The sequence below is a fragment of the Pungitius pungitius genome, chromosome 13 (genome assembly GCF_949316345.1).
Source record: "Pungitius pungitius chromosome 13, fPunPun2.1, whole genome shotgun sequence".
NCBI lineage: Eukaryota > Metazoa > Chordata > Actinopteri > Perciformes > Gasterosteidae > Pungitius > Pungitius pungitius.
The window spans coordinates 18,725,101-18,748,658 of NC_084912.1; the positions used below are offsets into that span (position 1 = coordinate 18,725,101).

General features: G+C 39.5%; 1 protein-coding gene across 21 annotated transcripts in view; it reads right to left on the bottom strand.

Moving 5' to 3' along the window:
- Window positions 1-23,558, bottom strand: part of col13a1 (collagen, type XIII, alpha 1) — a 147,565-nt gene that overhangs the window by 51,118 nt on the left and 72,889 nt on the right. For 12 of the 21 annotated variants that reach the window (XM_062566397.1, XM_062566389.1, XM_062566390.1 and 9 more), the window contains exons 4-11: window positions 12,308-12,343; window positions 11,429-11,455; window positions 11,187-11,213; window positions 10,294-10,320; window positions 10,022-10,048; window positions 6,549-6,620; window positions 5,044-5,106; window positions 3,507-3,599 (exon numbers count right to left, since the gene is read on the bottom strand). In XM_062566397.1, the coding sequence (XP_062422381.1) occupies window positions 3,507-3,599; window positions 5,044-5,106; window positions 6,549-6,620; window positions 10,022-10,048; window positions 10,294-10,320; window positions 11,187-11,213; window positions 11,429-11,455; window positions 12,308-12,343 (372 nt within the window). Of the gene's footprint in view, window positions 1-3,506; window positions 3,600-5,043; window positions 5,107-5,594; window positions 5,637-6,548; window positions 6,621-7,696; window positions 8,157-10,021; window positions 10,049-10,293; window positions 10,321-11,186; window positions 11,214-11,428; window positions 11,456-12,307; window positions 12,344-23,558 lie in introns of those variants that run through there. The other 9 variants (XM_062566387.1, XM_062566393.1, XM_037465553.2 and 6 more) reach the window with 9 other exon arrangements.

Consider the following 23,558-nt stretch of genomic DNA (forward strand, 5'->3'; position numbering starts at 1 on the left):
CATATTATTTGAACGGCTGAGCATTTGTTTATTGTTTAATGTAATTTATTATTTATTCATTTTTATTTATTTGATTTAGCAACTCCTTACTGAAATAGCTGGTTTCAATTAAACGACTGATGACATGTCATATTTGGCTTTGACTTTGCTTTGACATTTGCGTCAGGTTTTCTTTCCTTTTAATGTGGAGAAAATATCGGGATATATACCGTATATCGATATCCAGCCAAAATATACTATAATATATTTGACTTTTGGTCTATATCGCCCAGCCCTAGTTGCATTGTCAAGTGGATGAGTGTAAGTTGGGGGTGTGTTGCCTCTGCCTCCCAAGAAAGTTTAGAAGGTTATTTTACATTTACAATTCTGCACTGCTCTCTGCGCGTGCTGTAGTTCCGAGCATGGGCATGCACACAGGTGAGCACACTCCCACAGGCGGACAGAAGATAGATAATATATACTTTATTGAACTTTATTTATTAAAAGAAATAAGAAAACGTGCTTCGGAAAATCAAGTATACCAAAACCTGACAATTTGTGAAAGCCTTAGAGTTCAGACATTTTTCCACTAAATGGCTTGAAGATGACATTTAAAGGTGAAAGTTGTCTTTGGCTGCAATACAGACTTCAGTTCAGTCGAGAGATTGCTCCGGTTTGGATCAGTGTTAATTTTGTTGACAAAAACTACTATGAAAAATGTTCGTTAACGACCTTTTTCCCATGACAAAGACGTGACGAAAACGGATCTGAAAAAATTTGCTTCCTTGAGTTAGCTCAGCTGTCTCAGTTTAGCTAACTGTTAGCAGGCAACGTGGAGATGAAGACATGTTTAACAGCTCTGGGCTGGTCGGCCAGCAGAGATGTTCTTGCAGACCTGGCTGCTCCGTTTTCTGGCGACGGTAGCTAGCGTTTCCTCAGCTGGATGAGACCGTTCGTTACAGTAGTCTTCTCCAAACAAGTCTAAATAATAAACTGCTTGCAGGGTTCTGAAGCCTCACGCATTGATTTTTACAGTGGAAACAATAAAGGACCATTAAGTTTCCGTTGGCCATGTCAAAAGCATCACGACTAAACAAAGACAACTTAGTGTTGCGTTTACGTCCCTGGTTCTCATGAAGTCGGCAGAGCTTTACATTTGTTAAATATCCTTGCAAATAAATGCTTTGCTACTTGTTAAAAGCCAAATCATTTCATGTAATGATTTTTCACATGTCATTTATATTAGCTCACACAAACACTTCATCCATTTGTTCCTGGCCCCTCTGTCAAATTTTATAACACATTGTGGCCTGCGAGTCAAAAAGTTTGCCCACCCCTGCTATAGACCTATCCTAGAAGGGATATATTATGGACAACCTAAGTACTGCAAGCTAGACTATTATGCAGTTGTAGACACAACACAAGTGGTCCCTGGGCCAGGAGAGAAGGGCTTTAATATAGCTATTAAATGTGACTAAAACTAGACTAAAATGTTTTCGTCTATGAAAATTAGACTAAAACTAAAAGGATTAAAATGACTAAATGTGACTAAAACAGCATTTTGGTCTAAAGACTAAATAAAAAACAGCTGCCAAAATTAAAACGTTTGGATGTTCGTACTGAGCAAAGTGATTTTGTGACAAACCATTTCCAGTCCTCAGAAATGTTTATTATATTTTCACTTTGTTTCTCTTTCTTTAGGGGCCACACATATTAAATAATCCTAAATACTGTGTTCATGTCACATAGGATGGATGGTAAAATTGGTAAAGACACATTGATGACATTACACAACATGTTTTTGCATTTGCGAGTGTTAGAGATACTGTTCAGCCTGGTCTCAATCCCAACTGTGTTTGGTAGCCCTTGTCATAACTGTATGACTGGCTGTGCTTTCTCTCCTCACAGGTTTCTATGGATCATGGTTATATGCGGACCCAGATCCTGCCTTCTGCCATGGGCTGGCTGACCCCTACCGCTTCTAACACTATTAGTAGTATTACTATTACTGTCAACTTTAACTTTTATTCACTAACTTTGCTTCTTCCCTGAAGTCTCTGAGGTTTTTCTTCTCATAGGTCTCTATAAATGGTGGTTATATCTGGATGGTGGTTGTTCATGCAGTGGTCCATTCTGACATCTACTGCTACTGTCATTGTTATTGGCAATTAAATTAGATTAGATTAAATGAGATTCATTTAATTAGATTAAATTAAATGTGTGTGATAGTAGCAATATACATATACACAGTACAATAAAATACAATGAAATAGCAGAAGAGTTTTTTAATCTATTGACAGCCCTAACTAATTAATTACACATTTATTAATCTTGTTCAATTTCTTTGAGTAGTGTCAAGACTAGAACAACTATACATACTATATTTAGAGTACCGTATTTTCGCGACTATACGGCGCACTGAATTATAAGGCGCACCTTCAATGAATCGCCGATTTCAGAACTATTTTCATATATAGAGCGCACCGGATTTTAAGGCGCATAAAAGATACTGCAGTAAAACGTTTGACTGGGGCTGCGTTATGCATCCACTAGATCGGGCTGTGCTAAATCAAACGTTATTAAGCGTTCTGAAAACTCTTCACTCCCATGGTAACGTTGTTCAAACGTTAATGTGGATTTTAACAATATCTCTGAACCTCCAACTTTCGTTCTTGATTAATGAAAACATTCTTGGCAAATGCTTTCGTGCATCTTGCACCGAGAGGCAGCGCTGGAACAGACGGTGGCGCCTCGCGGCGGACCTTCAGCGCGATCCCGACATCCAACTACGAGCTTTAATATACTGTAGCCACTCTCGCTAATGAATCTCTGGACAATGTGCTTATCTTCTGGTTTTATTGTCGAGAAACAGGCTACTGTCGCCCGTAGCCTACGCCAAACAAAAACACACCATCGCTCTCCAAAACAACAACAATTCCCGCGTCCCCATAGGTGGCACTAAGATGAGTGACGTAACATTGTGCGCCCTTCACTGAACATCCCAAAACTCTGTAAAGTACAACGCCGCTCCAGAACATGAAAACACAGTCCGTTACAATACGCTGTTGGAGCTGGAATTACCGCGGCTGCTGGCACCAGACTTTCCCTTCAATGGATCCTTGTTAACGTTTTTAGAAAAAAAAGGATTTTAACACTAATTGAGTCACGTGGTGTTTTTGGCTTCAATAGGGATAAAGGGGCGTCTTCAAAGTTGGTTGGTAAAATGGGAAAGAGAGGGGGTGAGAGACGGAGTTTATATTTTTGTGAACCGCAAATATTGACGATGCTCGTATAAATATACTTTAAATAAAACCAAAGTGAACAGTTACCGCATCCGGATGTCTTTGAAGCAAGCGCGTCCCGATTTTCTCCCCTACTCAGCCTCTTGGTGACACCAAGCAAATCACGTCGCCTACAATCAGTTTGCATAGCTTTGGGGATTCTGTTGAATAACTTGTGTACGCTGGCTATTTAACTAGTGTAAAGAGAGAATTGGAATTTCTGGTTGGAATCAGACTAGGACTTACCATTGGGCCACTAGCTCCATTAATGCCTGGGGTCCCTGGGAGTCCAGGCGGTCCTGGAGGTCCCGGGAGTCCTTGCGCTCCAGGCTCACCCTGCTGGGAAACCTGAAGTTACAATCTGCAATTCTGGAGCATGCCTCACTATACTGGTCATTCCAACACAACAACACCACGCCGCAAATAATTGCAGAAAGGGGGATGTTTCAGATAGGAAAGTTAGCTGGGGGCAAAGCAAGCTTTAATGCTACTGTAATGCTTGAGCATGACGATTCAATCTTAACCTTTAAATCGTGAATGTTGGATTTAATATTTTTCGGGGCTTTTTCTATATCCGTCTTGGAAATGGCTTTTGATTAGAGCATGCTATGGAAAACGTGTGACACTGAAGCCAAATGTACTATAGCTTATATAGGCTTAGTTTTAAAATCCAATTGGGTAGAAAGAAGATCTTACTCATTTAAATAAATGACTGATCTTGGGATTGATCCTTTTTGCTGTTTCTTTGAACCACACTGAAGCTTTTATTCTCTAGACAGTGACAACTGGCCAAAAGCAAAATTTGCCACAATACAGGAATATTCTAGATGGAAAAAACTTCCATCATTTTTAAAAAAAATTTTCTTTATATTTTTATCTCAATGGAAACCCAGTTTTGTCGGCTGGTGAATACTGATTGACTATTATTCATCATAATCAACCGGATATAGGTTTTTAGAGAATCTTGTATTTTTAAAATAAACCACAGGGCAGAACTTTTTTAACAGTACCCAGCATAATTTATTTGCCATAACTACAATCTTGCCCTAAATTTCCATACATAATTATGTTCTTTACCACTAATATGGTTAAATTAACTTTGCAAAACGTAATGCTGCATTAATTATCAGGATTATCTTATTTTATTATCAGCAACCTAGAGTTTTTGTTCATTTAGTATTTCTCATTATATTTTATTATTCATTTATTAATTTATTTTAAAGGTTCTGCAAATGAGATGCCAACGAGTTGCATTTTGGTAGATATAACATCTTGCTTTTTCTTATTTTTCTGATAATTACCTTTTTGCTAGTTTTCTACTTCATTTTAGGGAAGTTACTATGGTTAGGGAACGATAGAGGTGAGAGCTAAATCTACCTTAAATGTTGTCTTTTATTTAAAAGAGAAATGGCTGTAGGACTTTATGAGACTCATGGGATGGAAGAACATGTGGTTTAATGCTTTATCGTTAGATTGTTAAACTCCTGGTAGGTGAACACCACTTGTTCAATCTATTTTGCATGTAGTCATATTTGTTGCCATTCGCTACCAATACTTAAAACTCCAGTGTATAGTTTTAACTACCATCATTTTTTTACATTAAATTGTATTCCTGGTGAAGATATATACTCATAGCATTATTGAAAGAAATATGTAGCAGCCAAACGTTGGTTAATTACAGCATAACAGCGAAAGAGGGTTGGGTAAGGTTTGGGCGACGGATGATGGCGGTCGGCATCCATAGGGTGAGCAGGGGGTGGTAGGGGGGCAGAGAGAATTGTACCTTGAGGCGTTTTAGGATTAGAGGGCTTATTGAGGGCATGTTGCGTACGGTGATGGGCAACATCTGCCGGGGGGAGTCAGAAAGCACAGGTGGCCAGCGGTGCAAAAAGGTCACAGGGCAAAGGTCACCAGGAGCCAGAGAAAAGAAACATGGTAGAACCAGGAGGAAAGATGGGGGAGGCATATGGAAGAAAAAGAGAAATAGATCAGAGTAAAACGCAAGGAAATGGGGGAAAAGGAAACCAGATGAAATGAGAGAAAAGGGGAAATAAGGCTGTAGCAAGGAAAGACAACAATGGCACCAGCACAGCAAACTACGGGCTTGGAGTGAAAAGGGGATGGTTCTTGGTTTCAATAGAAAACAAGTTTACCATATTCAAAATCCAAGATCACTGTCTGTTGGTTACAAATTGTCAAGCATCAGAGTCTATATACATCAATGTCCCCATTAACAGTGAGCCAGGCCCCTAGATTGCAGCGGAGCAGAGTTGGGCGCCAGTCTTGCCACAAAGAGAGCAGAGCAGTACAGTTACATTGCACTTCCAGACTTACTGTGGCCAATAGTCCAACACAGGGCTGTACAATATGCCGCTTCTGTTGAGATGACCAGCAGGGTCAGATACATTTCAAGACAGGACGGTTAAGGTACGGCCCTACTGACAGCTACATTTCCCCACTGACCCCAGGTAGAATCAGCAGCAAGCAACTTGCCTACTTTTTACATAGCATAGCGTACATATTTCCACATTTTCCATCACTTTCATAACAACTTCATACCTAAAACCCCCAAGTAACTATTACGAGTCGTTTTACAGTTCTACTGGTAATTTCATCGTGAAACATACTTATTACTTATTTTTTAGATCAGTTCAGAGCAATAGTATGATTTATATGGAAATATATACAGAATTTTATGAGTAGATATAAGTAGGGGTATGAATGTAATAAGTAGGCAAGTGCGCTGCTTTCACACCATTTCCAGCTATCCACCACAAATGGTTTGAATCTGTCAAGAGTTGCCAATATTGACAAATTAAATATATAATACTGTCAAATTGTCTTAAATGTGTCTTTGTAATGAATGGAAATACAAATTGTATGAAAAAATATATTTTTGTGTTGTAATTGTGACCTCAAAAGCATTGTTTGGTATAAAAAGCATCGGCATATACATTGGCATAACTTATGAAAACTAATTTGCAAAAGGCAAACCATTTGAATTGTATATTGGCCCACAGTTCAACTTAACTGCAGTAACAATGTAAAGAGATGCTAACTGGATATTATGTATGCATATATTCATCTCATTCCATTTTTTATATATTTTTTGAAAAGGTGACGAAGTGAAGTTGTTGAACCCAACCAGACTTTGTCGGATGGATCTTTTGGGTGGATAGCAGAGGCTTGGAGGGGTGCCTTCGCTCACTACAGCAACGGCTCTCTTTGTGGCTCGACTTGGTGAAATCCTGCTTTGAAATATCTATCTGGGCGTTGGCACCCACAAACCTTCAACATCACAGCCTGACTGGAGCGCAAGGCAGCCAGGGATTTCAGAGGGAGATTCTGCACAAAGGGACCCTACACACCAGAGAAGCGGTCATTTCAGTCAGACCTGGTAATGGTGGCTTGTCTCGTGAAGCCTCAATTCTAGAGGATTTCAGTTTAACCTTTGTATGGTGTTCTGGGGGCTATTGCACAAAAGTACAATAAAGAAATCCAGGATAACTGAAAAGGCGCAGCTTGACTTAGTGTGATCCACTCATCGCGGCTTAATCTCTTCCACGTTTGCCGAGCCAGGATGAGAAGGTGATGCTATGTCAATCCAGGTGTACGTGGCATAACTGCACGTTCACGGCTTTCTTAAAGAGACCACGGTATTGATCACAGATTTACTGATGCAGAAATCGAGAAAACACATGCGGCATATTTTTCAGCTGCTGTTATTTAACAGAGAGAAAAAGCCGGGCGTATAGCAGACCGACTGAATGCTGAAAGTTGTACACTCTTACATACATGCTTGTTTTATGTGTTGGTTTTATTGCTGCTTATGTGCTAAATGCGCTGGTTTTACTGTAAAGTGTCTGAGTAGCCTACCATGTAAAGCACTAAATAAAATAATGTATTATTTAGCCTACTTTGCCTTAAAAGTTAGCAGAGGGAATTAATGATCTTGGGAAATTTACGCTAAAGAATAGGCCTAATTTAAAACCCAATGTGAGAATATATTTTACAACCACATGCATCTCTATAAGCTGTGCCCCAATATTGCCCCAATAGTGCCCCAGCCACGTTCCAACATCTCATGGATCGGGTGCTGCATCAGCACGCTGCATATGCTGCCGCCTTCTTGAATGATGTCATTATTCACAGCACCACCTGGGCGGAGAATGTGCGACGGGCGTGAAAGATGCTGGGGTCTCTGGAGACAGGCTGGGCTCACCGCTAACCAGTGGAAGTGTGCAGTTGGGACGGATGGAGGTACGGTATCTGGGGTACCACTGGGGGTGGGCAGGTACACCCTCAGGTGGACAAGACGGAAGCTATCGCGGCCTGCCCGCGGCCCAAAGCGAAAAAAGATGTGAGGCGTTTTTTGGGGGCTACAGGCGGTTCATCCCTGGCTTTGCGGACCTCACCAGCCCTTTGAGTGACCTGACCTGGAAAGGTGCATAAGATCCGGTCCAGGTACAGCACAGTGAAGGAGTGCCTGGCCGTCCGGTGGGCGGTCGACTTCCGGCGCTACTACCTCCTGGGAATCTCATTCCCCCTCTGTTCAGACCACTCCCTGCTCCAATGGCTCCACCGCATGAAAGATACCAACGCCCGGATCACTCAGTGACGTTACAGCCTTTAAATGTTAAGGAGGTCCATAGGCAGGGGGCGCAAATTGCTGTGGCTGATTTCCTTTCCTGTTCTCAGGAGGGGGGTAGGTTGGGATGGATGTCTCCCCAGCCAAGTCAGGTAGTGGGTGGCGGGCGTGGTTTGGCTCGGCTGCAGAGGGGATAGAGAGGGGGGTGCCAGGTGGAGGAGTAAATGGCCTCAGCTGCATTGAATTGTTTGTCTCTCCTACATTTACAACAGTAGTTGCAATCCGGCGGGAGGGGAGAGAGCAGTCAGACGAGGGATCTGGACGCCGGAAGCTCACTTTTCTTTTCTTTTTTTTAAGTTTGCAAAATAAAGTTGTTTATGAACCAAGCTGGTTGTGTACATCATTTCGGGACCCCCCCCCCCCCCCAAGGATCAACCACGTTGCATTCAAGAACAAACATGACTGGACAAAAAATATCCTGGCAACAATATTTTGCAGGCTGGTACGTTTGCAAATGGTATGTAGAAATAACTTAAAAGATGCCTGCTCACATAGTTTACCTGAACTTTTTTGTAATCTGTAATTCATGGTACCTGCAATCATGTGGAAATCCTCGTAACACATCCTTCTGTGGCCAGGGAAGGTAATAAACGATGTGTGCCAAGGACTTCAGCGCTAAAAACACACTCCTGATAGTAAGGCAAATAGTGCCTTTATTTACATTTCCCACGGCATATGAAAATATGCCGTTTTCAGAAAAGCGCAGTGCCATACAGACCATCTGTGGCATGGCTCGCTGTGGATTCTGATCTCTCTCAAAATACCCTCTCATGTCTGAAAGTACGTCTCAATATCAGTATCAATGCTTCATCCAAAACGTTGTTCAAAAATAGACATGGTGTAGGAAGAAACACAGCTGAATGGGACTTTATATACTGCCCTCAATTGTTCTGCAGCAGTCTAGCTGCAAAGAATAAATTTCCATTGTTACTTGGCTGGGTTTAATTCAACTTGCCTAGTAGATATTTCTAAATCCTTACGCATTCAGTCGGTCCGCGATTGTCTGCCAGGCCTTTTCTCTGTTTAATAACTGCATTTCCTTTTTTGCATATTGTATGCTTAACCTCCTCATAAGTTTCTATAAATAGTTGCTGCTTGGTGGGCAATAAAAAATGCTGCCCGTTTCTGCATCAGTAAATCCGTCATCAATACCATAGTCTATTTAAGAAAGCCATGAACGCACACTTATCCCAGCTATGTGCACCTGGATTGACATAGCTTCACCTTCTCATTCTGGCTCGGCCAACGTGCAACCGATCAAGCCGCGATGAGTGATGATTCCTAAAGCTTTATTTTTGTATTTGTTTGACATGAAGGAACTGTACATTGCGCACTATACAGGTGGAGCGTGATGGGATAATTCTTTGTGCTGAACAATAGTACAGTCATAATTAGTGCTGGGCAATGCTTAACATTATTTATTGTGATTAATCACATCGAAATTCCTAAAACTCAATAATGATTTTAAAAGTAGTGTATTGTAAACTTGTATTTGTGCCAACATTTAAAAGAAATAAAGTAATTTTAAACAGCAGTATTTTGTCTACACAGTAGCAGTTCAAATATTCATCCATTAGTTAACAAAAATGTATATAATAATATTGGATCAAATACAAAACTAAAAGGTATTGGCCACTGCCAGAGCCTTAACATTTTATCTATATTGTTATGGAAAATCATAACCTTCTAACAGGGATGTTAACATAAATAGGTTTTCTTTGCCATCAAAAACATATTTCTTCATGAGGGAGCAGCATAAACAGTCTATCCATCAATGACATATCAATAATCCAATCAATAATCAAGTCCAGCGACAAGTATCCCTGTTAGAGTGAAATGGTACTCAGTACTCAATTGGGATTCACTGTTTGTACTGGATTTCGTTTAGAGAATCTCCAAATAAAAAAACAAACGTTCAGTGATGCAGGTTATTGACAACTTTGGTTCTGTCAACTCCGCCGTGTGGAAGAGTATTGTCTCTTGCAAAGAGAAAGAAGGAGTTAACTTGCTCAGCACTAGTCATAATATTAACATTATTTTGCCAAATAGGCAAATTATTCTTGGCACAAACAATGAGTGAAGTGTTTTTTGTTCCACTTTAATGTTTTCATACCCGGTGTGTGTAGTCTCCACATACGCCCTGAGGAAAACAGAAAGGTTTAATCAGAAAAACAAGACTACCGAGTCTTCGAGAATCAGGTCAGAAAGGACAATGCATGAGGAGGAATCCCCACAACTTTATGGGCGTGCAATGCTAATCATCTGTAGTTGCAGTACAGAAAAAAAACTAAAATAAATCAAATTGTTCTACCACTACTGCTGGCTGGTAAACTATAAGATGAGTTACTTGGCCAAGTCGGCAAAAAATGGCAAACCACGTCTCACCTTCTCCCCTTTGGGTCCAGGATCCCCCTAGAAAAGAAACAAGTGAGTGAGTGCTTAAGCCTTCAAGGGGTTATAATCTGAGGAATCAGAATATAGAAATTCTTTAAAACCACGCTGGAGACAGAAAGATAACCACACCGTAGTTGGTTGTTTAGATTTAGGCTTAGATTTGCAGCTTCACAACAAATAACACCAATAAACATGATTGAAACCAACGCTGCTCACCCCACACAGCAGCTTCAAAGCCACTTTGAATCTCTATACATCTACACCAGACCTCAAAGCAGTTTTTAATACTTCAGGAAGGAGACAAAAGTAACAGGAGCTCATAACGGCCCCATTAATAAACATTAAAAACATAGCCTCCTATAAGTTCTTACTTATGTAATATATAGAAAGCAAACCCCAATTTGACCAAAATGAATGGCCTTCCATTTTCTAGTTTTCCAACCACTCACAACAGTCCAACTCTACCTTTCATCATTGAACAATAGACTTCCATTGACACACTGATGGAAGGAGCTACCATACACAGTGACACCTTCACATCAGGAGTCTTGAACATTTATATATCAAAGGCATAGGAGTCAAGTGATTTGGGAAAATAGAATGTTAATGAGGAAGCAAATACGTGAGGCTTCAAATGTCCGTTTGCCTTGGTTTGTGTACATTTCTTGGACCCATTTCACTTCGTCATAGTTTTAATTACAGCCATGGCCTTTCCCTACTGCATGCGACTCACTGTGGGTTATAAATCAGGACAATCATTTCACATTTGCGTTGGCTGGTTGGTGTAAATTCCATACAACGTGCTCAAAATGTTATGGTGTCAGATAATTGGTGGGGATGGAATTGTAGTGCAAATGTTTATGAACAATTTAAGGACTGCTTACCATGTCTCCCCTCTGTCCTTTCTGTCCCTGTGTAAACATTAAAGCAGTGAGTATAGGTGGTTGAGCAACTGAATACTCGCCACTTGATTTTCTCAAGTTCTAAGAAATATTTATAGCATGTTTAACCTTGTGCAATAACAACAATAATCCTTCGCATGACAAGCTCATGGTCACCACTGATTGAGTAATTGAGGCCCAGAAGCAATTATTTCACTTTTTGACCAGAACTTAAGAAAACTCACAGACTTGCCATCCAACCCAATTGGACCCTAGGAAAAGAAAAACATTTTTTTAGTACAGACAGGGATCAGCAGATGCATGACAAAATACTGTACCAGCTATTCCCAATACATAATCAGTTGGGAAGGGGTTTACAAATACTCACTAAAGCAGTTAAAGTAGATCGCAAAGGTGGTGTCAGTATAGATCAGTAGTTTCCAAATATTTTCTGTCGAGGCCCCTTTGATGATATAGCAACATTGAAGGGCCCCCCCCGCACCCCAACAGATCCACAAATGGGTTGCACCTTCTTTGTTTGGAATTTATTGCATTATGATATACAAAATATATCAAAGTTTTTCTTTCTAAAACAAGTACACATTACCTACTTTCTCCACTTCAGTTTATTATTATTTATTTTTCACTGACAATATTTCCCCACATTTAACAGCAGAATCATACTTTGCCATTTGCCGACAACCAACCGAGTTTGTTATTTAACCTGTAACATCAACAAATTAAATATTTAATATTAAGTAAATATTTGGTAATGAAGTATAGTTGGTGGTGTATCATTGGCGGCTTCCTCTCTGTTATCAAGGAACAGTCCGTCAGTAAAGTATTCAGAATTCAAATTTACAGATAACTAGGAACTGGCCATTAATTAGCATATTATCTAACTCTAAATTCTCAGTTTACAATCTTCTATCACTACATATACAAGAATTAACAGATTTTGTGAACTTTTTTGAGATTCGTTTTACTTGTTCCAGTGTCACTTGGGATTTACGAGACATTATATACAGTCTTTGGCATATTAAATAAAGTCTAAATGTCCAGCTTCTTCATCTGTCATGAAATCATAATTTACAGTATTAACATGACACACTGTCAGGACTTACTGGAAAGCCTGGGAATCCTCTTGTCCCAGGTTGCCCCTGAAAGGAAAGAGAAAAACAAGCTGTTGCCTTGCATTTCTGTGGTAATCCCCATATTTAAAAGACGTAACCACTCGTGATAATGATAGTTATCCTTTTATTTGGTGGAACGTGACAGGACATCTTCATAGCGGGTAAAACTCTTCCACGCTGAATATAACAATGATCTACAGTAATATGCCCAATGACCATGAAGGTAAACTAACCCTCTTGTGGTTCGGAGTGGTACTGCAGGTGAATCACAACATGCGTATCAGGATACCACATCCCTCCCCCCTTAAGAGAAAAACTACTCCATTAAGTAAACATCACGTATTTCCCCCCAACTAATTCCAATCGTACTGTATGGGTAACATTGTACTCAAACCTGTTAACACAAACATTCTGGCAACTCTCACATTACCCCCTTTTTCCTCTTATTATTTACATTTCTTTTCTTTTTTTTATTCTTTTAAAAGATGTACAGATATATAGTTGAACATAATTAGAAACAACTAGGAAGGTGGGTAGACTACCACCCTTCCAGTGAGTCCCAGAGCGCATTCTTGCTCTTGCTTGAGAGAACTCACTACTATTTCACAAAGTCTTTCAGGTAAGCAGGAGACTGTCTTGTGCGCTCAAAGCGGCGCAGCACAGGTAGTGGAACTACTCCTGCATCTGGCTGTTCAACGGCTGAAGGGTGTGCTTGGGCTGTATCAGGAGCAGCCGTTTTCTCTCGAACGGAACTAGTGTTGGCAGAGTCTGCCAGCAGGGCCTCCAAAACTGGATCTGGAACCTGAAGACTGGTAGGTTCCACAGTCACCTCGGGAATGGGCGGGTCACTGCTCACTGTTGTATGCCGTTTTCTGATTTGGTCAACATGGCGTCTCATGACTCGTCCATCTCCGGTCTGTATTGTATAGGATACAAGTCCAGTGGTCTCCTCAACGACCGCGGGTATCCAACGGGGCCCATGACTGTAGTTTCTGATGTACACATCATCACCAGGAGAAAAACTCTTCCACTTACTGTGTGTGTCATTTTGTTCTTTCTGTTTGAGTTGTTTCTTACGAATCTTTGACTTCACATCAGGTAGTAGAAGATCCAGCGTGGAGCGCAATCTCCGGGACATAAGCATTTCATGTTGCGGATGTGATGATGTGTATGCCATTCTGTTTCAGGAATGCTTTAAACTCTTGGTTTGTGAAGCAAGTTCCGTTATCCGATACTAAGGTCTGGGGCAGGCCATGTATGCTAAAGCACTGTCTGAGCATTTCGATGGTAACTTGACTTGTTGCTGTAGTTGCTGTACACATGTCAATCCATTTGGAATGTGCATCTACAATGACAAGGAACATTTTCCCTAGGAAAGGGCCGGCATAATCAATATGCAGTCTGCTCCAGGGTGTCTCAGGCCACTCCCAAGGGTGTAGCGGCGCTCTCGCTGGAGGATTTCCGTTTTCCTGACACGTATGGCAGGACTGTACTTCCTTCTCAATTTCGGAATCCATCCCTGGCCACCATACGTACGAACGTGCTAAGCCCTTCATTCTAGATATACCTGGGTGTGTGTGGTGTAACTGTTGTAAAATGGCTTTCCTACCCCTCTGTGGAATGACCACTCTCGCCCCCCAGAGCACACACCCATCCTTCACACTCAGCTCCAGTCTTCTCTGACTGTAGGGTTTGTACCTTGCATCCACCTCTCTTGGCCATCCTTTCAGACACCAGGCTAGCACTTGGGAGAGCGTTTCGTCCCTAGCTGTCCACTGTCCAACCTGTGCAATCGTGATCGGTGGATCATCCATGACCTCCAACATCAGGACCTGGTCTGTGTCGTCCTCTTCCCCTGTTTGCGGCAGTGGCAACCTGCTCAGTGCGTCTGCATTTGCATGTTCCTTCCCAGGTTTGTATATGATTTTGTACTCATAAGCCCTCAGGAGTGTTGCCCACCTCTGCACTCGTGGTGACCCCATCTGTGGCACCGGCTTCTTTTCGTGAAAAAGTGATATCAGTGGTTTGTGGTCAGTGCTGATAGTGAATGTCCGTCCGTAGATATATTTGTGAAACCTCTTGATCCCGAAAATGATAGCTAACCCCTCCTTGTCGAGCTGTGAGTAGCACTTCTCTGCTGGTGTCAGCGTGCGTGACATGAAGGCTATAGGATTTTCACTACCGTCTTCCATGACATGGGACAGTACGGCGCCTACACTGTATGGCGATGCGTCACACGCCAGCACCAAGTCTTTCAGCTTCTCCTATTTCTATTCTTTCAGCAATGTTTTGAAATTAATTTCAGCGTTTTGCATTCCAACGCATTTTCAGCAGGAAATAGTTCTAGTTACCTTCAGTAATTCTACTAAAAAAGGTGAAACTTTATATATATTAATCATCAAAATTATATCAAATAAAGGCTTGAAATATCTCACTTTGCATGTAATGAGTCTTTATAATTTACTAGAAAATGCATTTCCTGCTGAAAATGCGTTGGAATGCAAAAAGCTGAAATTAATTTCAAAAAGTTGCTTAAAGTACAGAAATGAAACCAGCTGAAATTATTCTAAACATTGCTGAAAGAATAGAAAAAGCTGAAATACATTTAAAAATTGCTGAAAATACAGAAATGAGAAAAGCTGAAATGAACTTGAAAACAGAAATGGGGGAAGCTTCTATGAATTTGACAAAATACAGAACTAATAAATGCTTAAATTACTTCTAAACATTGCTGAATCTTTTTCATTCAAACTTAATGAACTTGGTAAATGGACTTGTACACCGCTTTGCTAGTCTTCTGACTACTCAAAGCCCTTTAATACTAGATGACATCTCTCACCCATTAATACACTGATGACACAACCTACCATACACATTGGCACCTGCCCATGTGCACAGAATAAACAAGACAGGAGAAGATCCTGGCAACAAGTCAAAATAAACCATTTTGCATGGTTGGTGAGTGCCTCAAAAGTTTGCAAATAGTGTAGAAATTACTGAGAGCTTCGTGGCGGTCGGTCCCATCAAAAACGCCCCTGGATACTTCCGGATAAGTTAACCGTCATGTTTTGATGACGTCATAGAGATGCGCGGTTTTGTGAAATAAAGATGGACGCATACAGCGCCAATGACTAATACAAGTACTACGTGTTTCACTTGGACAATTAAATGTTAGTGGACACACACAAATACTACAGCCCCCATCTCGATTACAATTGTTCACTCCTCAGTGCGCAGTTTCGCCCACCAGCGGACCCCCTCCTCCCCCCTAACCCCGGCTGGTCCACCGTAACTTTTGACGTGACGGACCTTCTTGCGGTCCGCGATGAAGGTTATTAATAGTATATTAAGTTGACGCTTTGTTGCGTGAAATAAAGACCAAACGATCTCCTGTCATTCGCGTAAGAAAACAAACTCACGTGTCTGCAGCTCAATCACCGACAGAACAACGTCACGCCCCTCCCCCGTAACTTTTGACGTGCTAACGGACCTTCTTGCGGTCCGCGAAAAGGTTATTAATAGTATCACTCGCGTAAGAAAATAAACTCACGTGCCTGCAGCTTAATGACAACACCGAATGAACAACGTCACACCCCCGCTTTAAGTTTCCAGCGGGGAGTAGCCTCGTTAGCAGTTTAGCTAGCTAGCACTCTATCACTTATCGCTCTCACATGTTTGAAATATCTTACCGTCCAGCCTCCACATTACTTACGGTCTGCTCATCCCGGGTCTCCGTCCCAACTCACGACACGCACGTCCATACGTACCGTTATCTAACCACGGTTAAACCTGCACGTCCCTGAGCTACATCTTTATGGGCATCGATCAACAGCTGGTCGCTAATTAGCTCACAGCGAAGAGAGTGAAGAGATTTAGACAAAATCCACACCTCAAACAAATGCTTCTTGGAGCAAAACTATATGGGGTAGCCAAAAAATTATGACATTTTGAGAGACCCAAGACCCTACCAAACGCATGAGTGTAGTTTATGTTATGTCTCTATGTGTTTTAAAACGGCTCAAACAGCCGTTTACAAAAAGTGTACCGGCTGTGTGTTTTTTTTTTTAAATGTCGCCAGATTTGTATGGAAGCTTATGGGGCTCGGGGCAGACTTTGTCTCACAATCAGGCTCCTCACGCAAAAAGTAAATAACTCTGAGATTCCAAACTTATACGAGTCCAACCAGCACAAGCACGGCTAATGTTTTCTTTTTAAATGAAGGCTGAAAAGTGAATATTGTGGCCGTAAAGATAAAAGTGCCTCTTTTTTTTTTACTGAATCCTGACACGGCGCTCACTCTAAATCGCGGGACAATCCGGAAAACTCCACTCTAAATTCGAAAGAAACCCCAAAACTAATGAAACATAATTAATGATTATGAAAAAACTATAATAGATATCAACAAGCTGTTTTTTTAATGAAATTGTTAAGACTTGTGTCAACATTTTAAAGTTTAAATGGTGTCTCTAGCTGAAAGATTGGAAAAGCTGAAAAAGTTGAAAGTTGAAGAAGTTTTGAAAGGATTTGAAAATTTAATCCATTGGAAACCATGTTAAAAAGGTTGATGTTTTTAATTTATATTAATTCAATTATAAGAGCTAAAAAGCTGAAAAGTCATAGCACCCCTCTCCTGAAGGAGCTGAACATTTTAATATTTGAATGGTCTTAATAGCTGAAAGTGTGAAGGAGTTGAAAGGTGCGGCGGAAGAAATAGTAGAATAAGGCGGAACTAGAAAATGCATTTCCTGCTGAAAATGCGTTGGAATGCAGGCTGAAAATAATTTGAAAAAGTCGCTTAAAGTACAGAATTGAAACAAGCTGAAATACATTTAAAAATGGCTGAAAATACAGAAATTTTCTAAACATTGCTGAAATAGAAAAGGCTGAAATACATTTAAAATTGCTGAAATTACAGAAATGAGAAAAGCTGAAATGAACTTGAAAGAATTGCAAAAAAAGAAATTGGAGAAGCTTCTATGAATTTGAAAACACAAATAATAAAAGCTGAAATAATAGAAATAGGAAAAGCTGAGAATTAAAAAATACATTTTTTGTAACTGTGGTACTAGTGGTACTAGCAGCAGTAGAAGAAGTAAGTACTAGTTTCACTAGTATTTGAAAGCAATTGTGGTGTACCCATTGTTGAGGTACAGATAATCATTGAGGCTTTTATTTTGAAATAATGGAATTGGGTGGGGGGGTTTGAGAGACAGACTGTTTGTTATTCAAACCAAATGGACTTGGTAAAATAGATTTGTACAGCGCTCTTCTAGTCTTCTGACCACTCAAAGCACCTTAACACTACATAACATCATTCACCCATTCACACACCAATGACAGGACCTACCATACACAGTGGCACCTGCCCAACCAGTAACTAACATTCACACAGTGTAGTCACAGCTAGAGGAACAATGCTGGGATCAAGTGTCTTGCCCAAGGACACAGTGACATACAGGTTAGCCAGGCCTGGGATCAGACCGCCAACCCTCTGATTGGAGGACGGCCGCCCGCGCTCCCCACTCACCCACAGTCGCCCTAAGCTAAGAAAACTAAAGTTATTAATTGATGGGCCTCATCAAACATTACAGTAAGAATTCCCACCATTGGGGTTGAAATACTAGTAGTACTAGTAATATTAGTAGTAGTAAAAGTCATTTTAGTAATACTACCAGTTGAAATACTAGAAGTACTAGAAATATTAGTAGTGGTTGTAGTACTATTTGAAAGAGCAATACGTATTTAACAAAACAGCTTCATCCTAAGCTTCATGGCTAAATTAGATAATCATTGCAGCTTTTATTTTGAAATGATGGTATTGGGGGAGTGGGTGAGTAGGTGCAGGGGTTGAGAGACAGTATATATTATTTAATAGGCCTCATCAAACATTACAGTAAGAATTCCCTCCATTGGGTTGAAATACTAGTAGTAAAAGTATTTTAGTAATAATACCAGTTGAAATACTAGAAGTACTACTAGAAGTACTAGACATTCTAGTAGTGGTTGTAGTACTATTTGAAAGAGCAATACGTATTTAACAAAACAGCTTCATCCTAAGCTTCATGGCTAAATTAGATAATCATTGCAGCTTTTATTTTGAAATGATGGTATTGGGGGAGTGGGTGAGTAGGTGCAGGGGTTGAGAGACAGTATATATTATTTAATAGGCCTCATCAAACATTACAGTAAGAATTCCCTCCATTGGGTTGAAATACTAGTAGTAAAAGTATTTTAGTAATAATACCAGTTGAAATACTAGAAGTACTAGACATTCTAGTAGTGGTTGTAGTACTATTTGAAAGTGCAATAAGTATTCAACGAAACAGCTGAATCCTAAGCTTTATGTTTAAATAACATAATCACTGCAGCTTTTTATTTTGAAATGATGGTATTGGGTGAGTGGGTGGCGGGGTGGGGGGTTGAGAGACAGTATATATTATTTAATAGGCCTCATCAAACATTACAGTAAGAATTCCCTCCATTGGGTTGAAATACTAGTAGTAAAAGTATTTTAGTAATAATACCAGTTTAAATACTAGAAGTACTACTAGAAGTACTAGAAATATTAGTAGTGGTTGTAGTACTATTTGAAAGCGCAATAAGTATTCAACGAAACAGCTGAATCCTAAGCTTCATGTTTAAATAACATAATCATTGCAGCTTTTATTTTGAAAAGATGGTATTGGGTGAGTGGGTGGGGGGGTGGGGGGGTTGAGAGACAGTATATATTATTTAATAGGCCTCATCAAACATTACAGTAAGAATTCCCTCCATTGGGTTGAAATACTAGTAGTAAAAGTATTTTAGTAATAATACCAGTTTAAATACTAGAAGTACTACTAGAAGTACTAGAAATATTAGTAGTGGTTGTAGTACTATTTGAAAGCGCAATAAGTATTCAACGAAACAGCTGAATCCTAAGCTTCATGTTTAAATAACATAATCATTGCAGCTTTTATTTTGAAATGATGGTATTGGGGGAGTGGGTGGGGGGGTTGAGAGACAGTATATATTATTTAATAGGCCTCATCAAACATTACAGTAAGAACTCCCTCCATGGGGGTTTGAAATGATGAGAGAAGGTGGAGAGAAGGAGGTCATGTCAGGCTGCACTAATCAGCTAATTAGGATCAGCTGTGAGTCACAGAAAGAGGCCCAGCTCGTTGGCGCGGCAACGGAGCAAGGTGCACTTAGCTCACAGACAGTTACCGAGAACCCACACCTCAAACAAATGCTTCCTGGAGCAAAACTATTTGGAGTAGCCAAAAAATAATTACATTTTGAGCGACACAAGACTCTACCGAACGTTTGAGTGTAGTTTTTATGTCTTTATGTCTTTTAAAACTGCTCTACCAACAGTTTACAAAACATGGACCCTCTCTTGTCTTCCGACTTTGCCCGCACTCTAGCGCTCACTCTAAATTCGAAAAGGACCCCAAAACTAGTGAAACATAATGAGTGGTTATGAAAAAACTATAATAGATATCAACAAGCTGTTTTTTTTAGGAAATTGTTAAGACTTGTGTCAACATTTTAAAGTTTAAATGGTGTCTCTAGCTGAAAGATTGGAAAAGCTGAAAAAGTTGAAAGTTGAAGAAGTTTTAAGAGGATTTGAAAATTTAATCCATTGGAAACCATGTTAAAAAAGGTTGATGTTTTTAATTTATATTAATTCAATTATAAAAGCTAAAAAGCTGAAAAGTCATAGCCCCCCTCTCCTGAAGGAGCTGAACATTTTAAAATTTGAATGGTCTTAATAGATGAAAGTGTGAAGGAGTTGAAAGGTGCGGCGGAAGAAATAGAAGAATAACTAGAAAATGCATTTCCTGCTGAAAATGCGTTGGAATGCAAAAAGCTGAAGTTAATTTCAAAAAGTTGCTTAAAGTACAGAAATGAAACAAGCTGAAATTATTCTAAATATTGCTGAAAGAATAGAAAAAGCTGAAATACATTTTAAAATGGCTGAAAATACAGAAATGAGTAAAGCTGAAATGAACTTGAAACAATTGCAAAAAAACTGAAATGGGAGAAGCTTCTATGAATTTGAAATCACAGAAATAATAAAAGCTGGAATTAATTTCAAAAAGTTGCTTAAAATGCAACAAGCTGAAATTATTCTAAACATTGCTGAAAGAATAGAAAAAGCTGAAATACATAAATGAGAAAAGCTGAAATGAACTTGAAAGAATATCAAAAAAACAGAAATGGGAGAAGCTTCTATGAATTTGATATCACAGAAATAATAAAAGCTGAAATTATTCTAAACATTGCTGAAATAAAAAAGGCTGAAATACATTTAAAAATTGCTAAAAATACAGAAATGAGAAAAGCTGAAACGAACTTGAAAGAATTGGAAAAAACAGAAATGGGGGAAGCTTCTATGAATTTGACAAAATACAGAACTAATAAAAGCTTAAATTACTTCTAAACATTGCTGAATCTTTTTCATTCAAACTTAATGAACTTGTACACCGCTTTGCTAGTCTTCTGACAACTCAAAGCGCTTTAATACTAGATGACATCTCTCACCCATTAATACACTGATGACACAACCTACCATACACAGTGGCACCTGCCCATGTGCACAGAATAAACAAGACAGGAGAAGATCCTGGCAACAAGTCAAAATAAAATATAAAAACATTTTGCATGGTTGGTGAGTGCCTCAAAAGTTTGCAAATAGTGTAGAAATTACTGAAAGCTTCGTGGCGGTGCCATCAAAAACGCTCCTGGATACTTCCGGATAAGTTAACCGTCATGTCTTGATGATGTCATAAAGATGCGCGGTTTTGTGAAATAAACATGGACGCATACAGCGCCAATGACTAATACAAGTACTACGTGTTTCACTTGGACAATTAAATGTTAGTGGACACACACAAATACTACAGCCCCCATCTCGATTACAATTGTTCACTCCTCAGTGCGCAGTTTCGCCCACCAGCGGACCCCCTCCTCCCCCCTAACCCCGGCTGGTCCACCGTAACTTTTGACGTGCTTATTAACTGACGGACCTTCTTGCGGTCCGATGAAGGTTATTAATAGTATATTAAGTTGACGCTTTGTTGCGTAAAATAAAGACCAAACGATCTCCTGTCATTCGCGTAAGAAAACAAACTCACGTATCTGCAGTTCAATCACCGAAGGAACAACGTCACGCCACTCCCCGTAACTTTTGACGTGCTTATTAACCTACGGACCTTCTTGCGGTCCGCGAAAAGGTTATTAATAGTATCACTCGCGTAAAAAAATAAACTCACGTGCCTGCAGCTTAATGACAACACCGAAGGAACAACGTCACAACCACGGTTTAAGTCTCCAGCGGGGAGTAGCCTCGTTAGCAGTTTAGCTAGCTAGCAATCTAGTACTTATGGCTCTCACATGTCTCAAATATCTTACGGTCCAGCCTCCACATTACTTACGGTCTGCTCATCCCGGGTCTCCGTCCCAACTCACGACACGCACGTCCACACGTACCGTTATCTAACCACGGTTAAACCTGCACGTCCCTGAGCTACGTCTTTATGGCCATAGATCAACAGCTGATCGCTAATTAGCTCACGGCGAAGAGAGTGAAGAGATTTAGACAAAATCCACACCTCAAACAAATGCTTCCTGGAGCAAAACTATTTGGAGTAGCCAAAAAATAATGACATTTTGAGAGACACAAGACTCTACCGAACGTTTGAGTGTAGTTTGTATGTCTCTATGTGTTTTAAAACTGCTCAAACAGCCGTTTACAAAAAGTGTACCGGCTGTGTTTTTTTTTTTTTAAATGTTGGCAGATTTGTATGGAAGCGTATGGGGCTCGGGGCAGACTTTGTCTCACAATCAGGCTCCTCACGCAAAAAGTAAATAACTCTGACATTCCAAACTTATACGAGTCCAACCAGCACAAGCACGGCTAATGTTTTCTTTTTAAATGAAGGCTGAAAAGTGAATATTGTGGCCGTAAAGATAAAAGTGCCTCTTTTTTTTTTACTGAATCCTCACACGGCGCTCACTCTAAATCGCGGGACAATCCGGAGAACTCCACTCTAAATTCGAAAGAAACCCCAAAACTAATGAAACATAATTAGTGTTTATGAAAAAACTATAATAGATATCAACAAGCTGTTTTTTTTATAAAATTGTTAAGACTTGTGTCAACATTTTAAAGTTTAAATGGTGTCTCTAGCTGAAAGATTGGAAAAGCTGAAAAAGTTGAAAGTTGAAGAAGTTTTGAAAGGATTTGAAAATTTAATCCATTAGGAAACCATGTTAAAAAGGTTGAAGATATTAATTTATATTAATTCAATTATAAGAGCTAAAAAGCTGAAAAGTCATAGCACCCCTCCCCTGAATGAGCTGAACATTTTAATATTTGAATGGTCTTAATAGCTGAAAGTGTGAAGGAGTTGAAAGGTGCGGCGGAAGAAATAGTAGAATAAGGCGGAATAAAGATTAGAAGAACAATACTTGGAATGCTTGAAGCATTCCAACTAATAATAAGATGAACTAGAAAATGCATTTCCTGCTGAAAATGCGTTGGAATGCAAAAAGCTGAAATTAATTTCAAAAAGTTGCTTAAAGTACAGAAATGAAACAAGCTGAAATTATTCTAAATATTGCTGAAAGAATAGAAAAAGCTGAAATACATTTTAAAATGGCTGAAAATACAGAAATGAGTAAAGCTGAAATGAACTTGAAACAATTGCAAAAAAACTGAAATGGGAGAAGCTTCTATGAATTTGAAATCACAGAAATAAAAGCTGAAATAAATTTCAAAAAGTTGTTTAAAATGCAACAAGCTGAAATTATTCTAAACATTGCTGAAAGAATAGAAAAAGCTGAAATACATAAATGAGAAAAGCTGAAATGAACTTGAAAGAATATCAAAAAAACAGAAATGGGAGAAGCTTCTATGAATTTGAAATCACAGAAATAATAAAAGCTGAAATTAATTTCAAAAAGTTGCTTAAAATGCAACAAGCTGAAATTATTCTAAACATTGCTGAAATAAAAAAGGCTGAAATACATTTAAAAATTGCTGAAAATACAGAAATGAGAAAAGCTGAAACGAACTTGAAAGAATTGGAAAAAACAGAAATGGGGGAAGCTTCTATGAATTTGACAAAATACAGAACTAATAAAAGCTTAAATTACTTCTAAACATTGCTGAATCTTTTTCATTCAAACTTAATGAACTTGTACACCGCTTTGCTAGTCTTCTGACAACTCAAAGCGCTTTAATACTAGATGA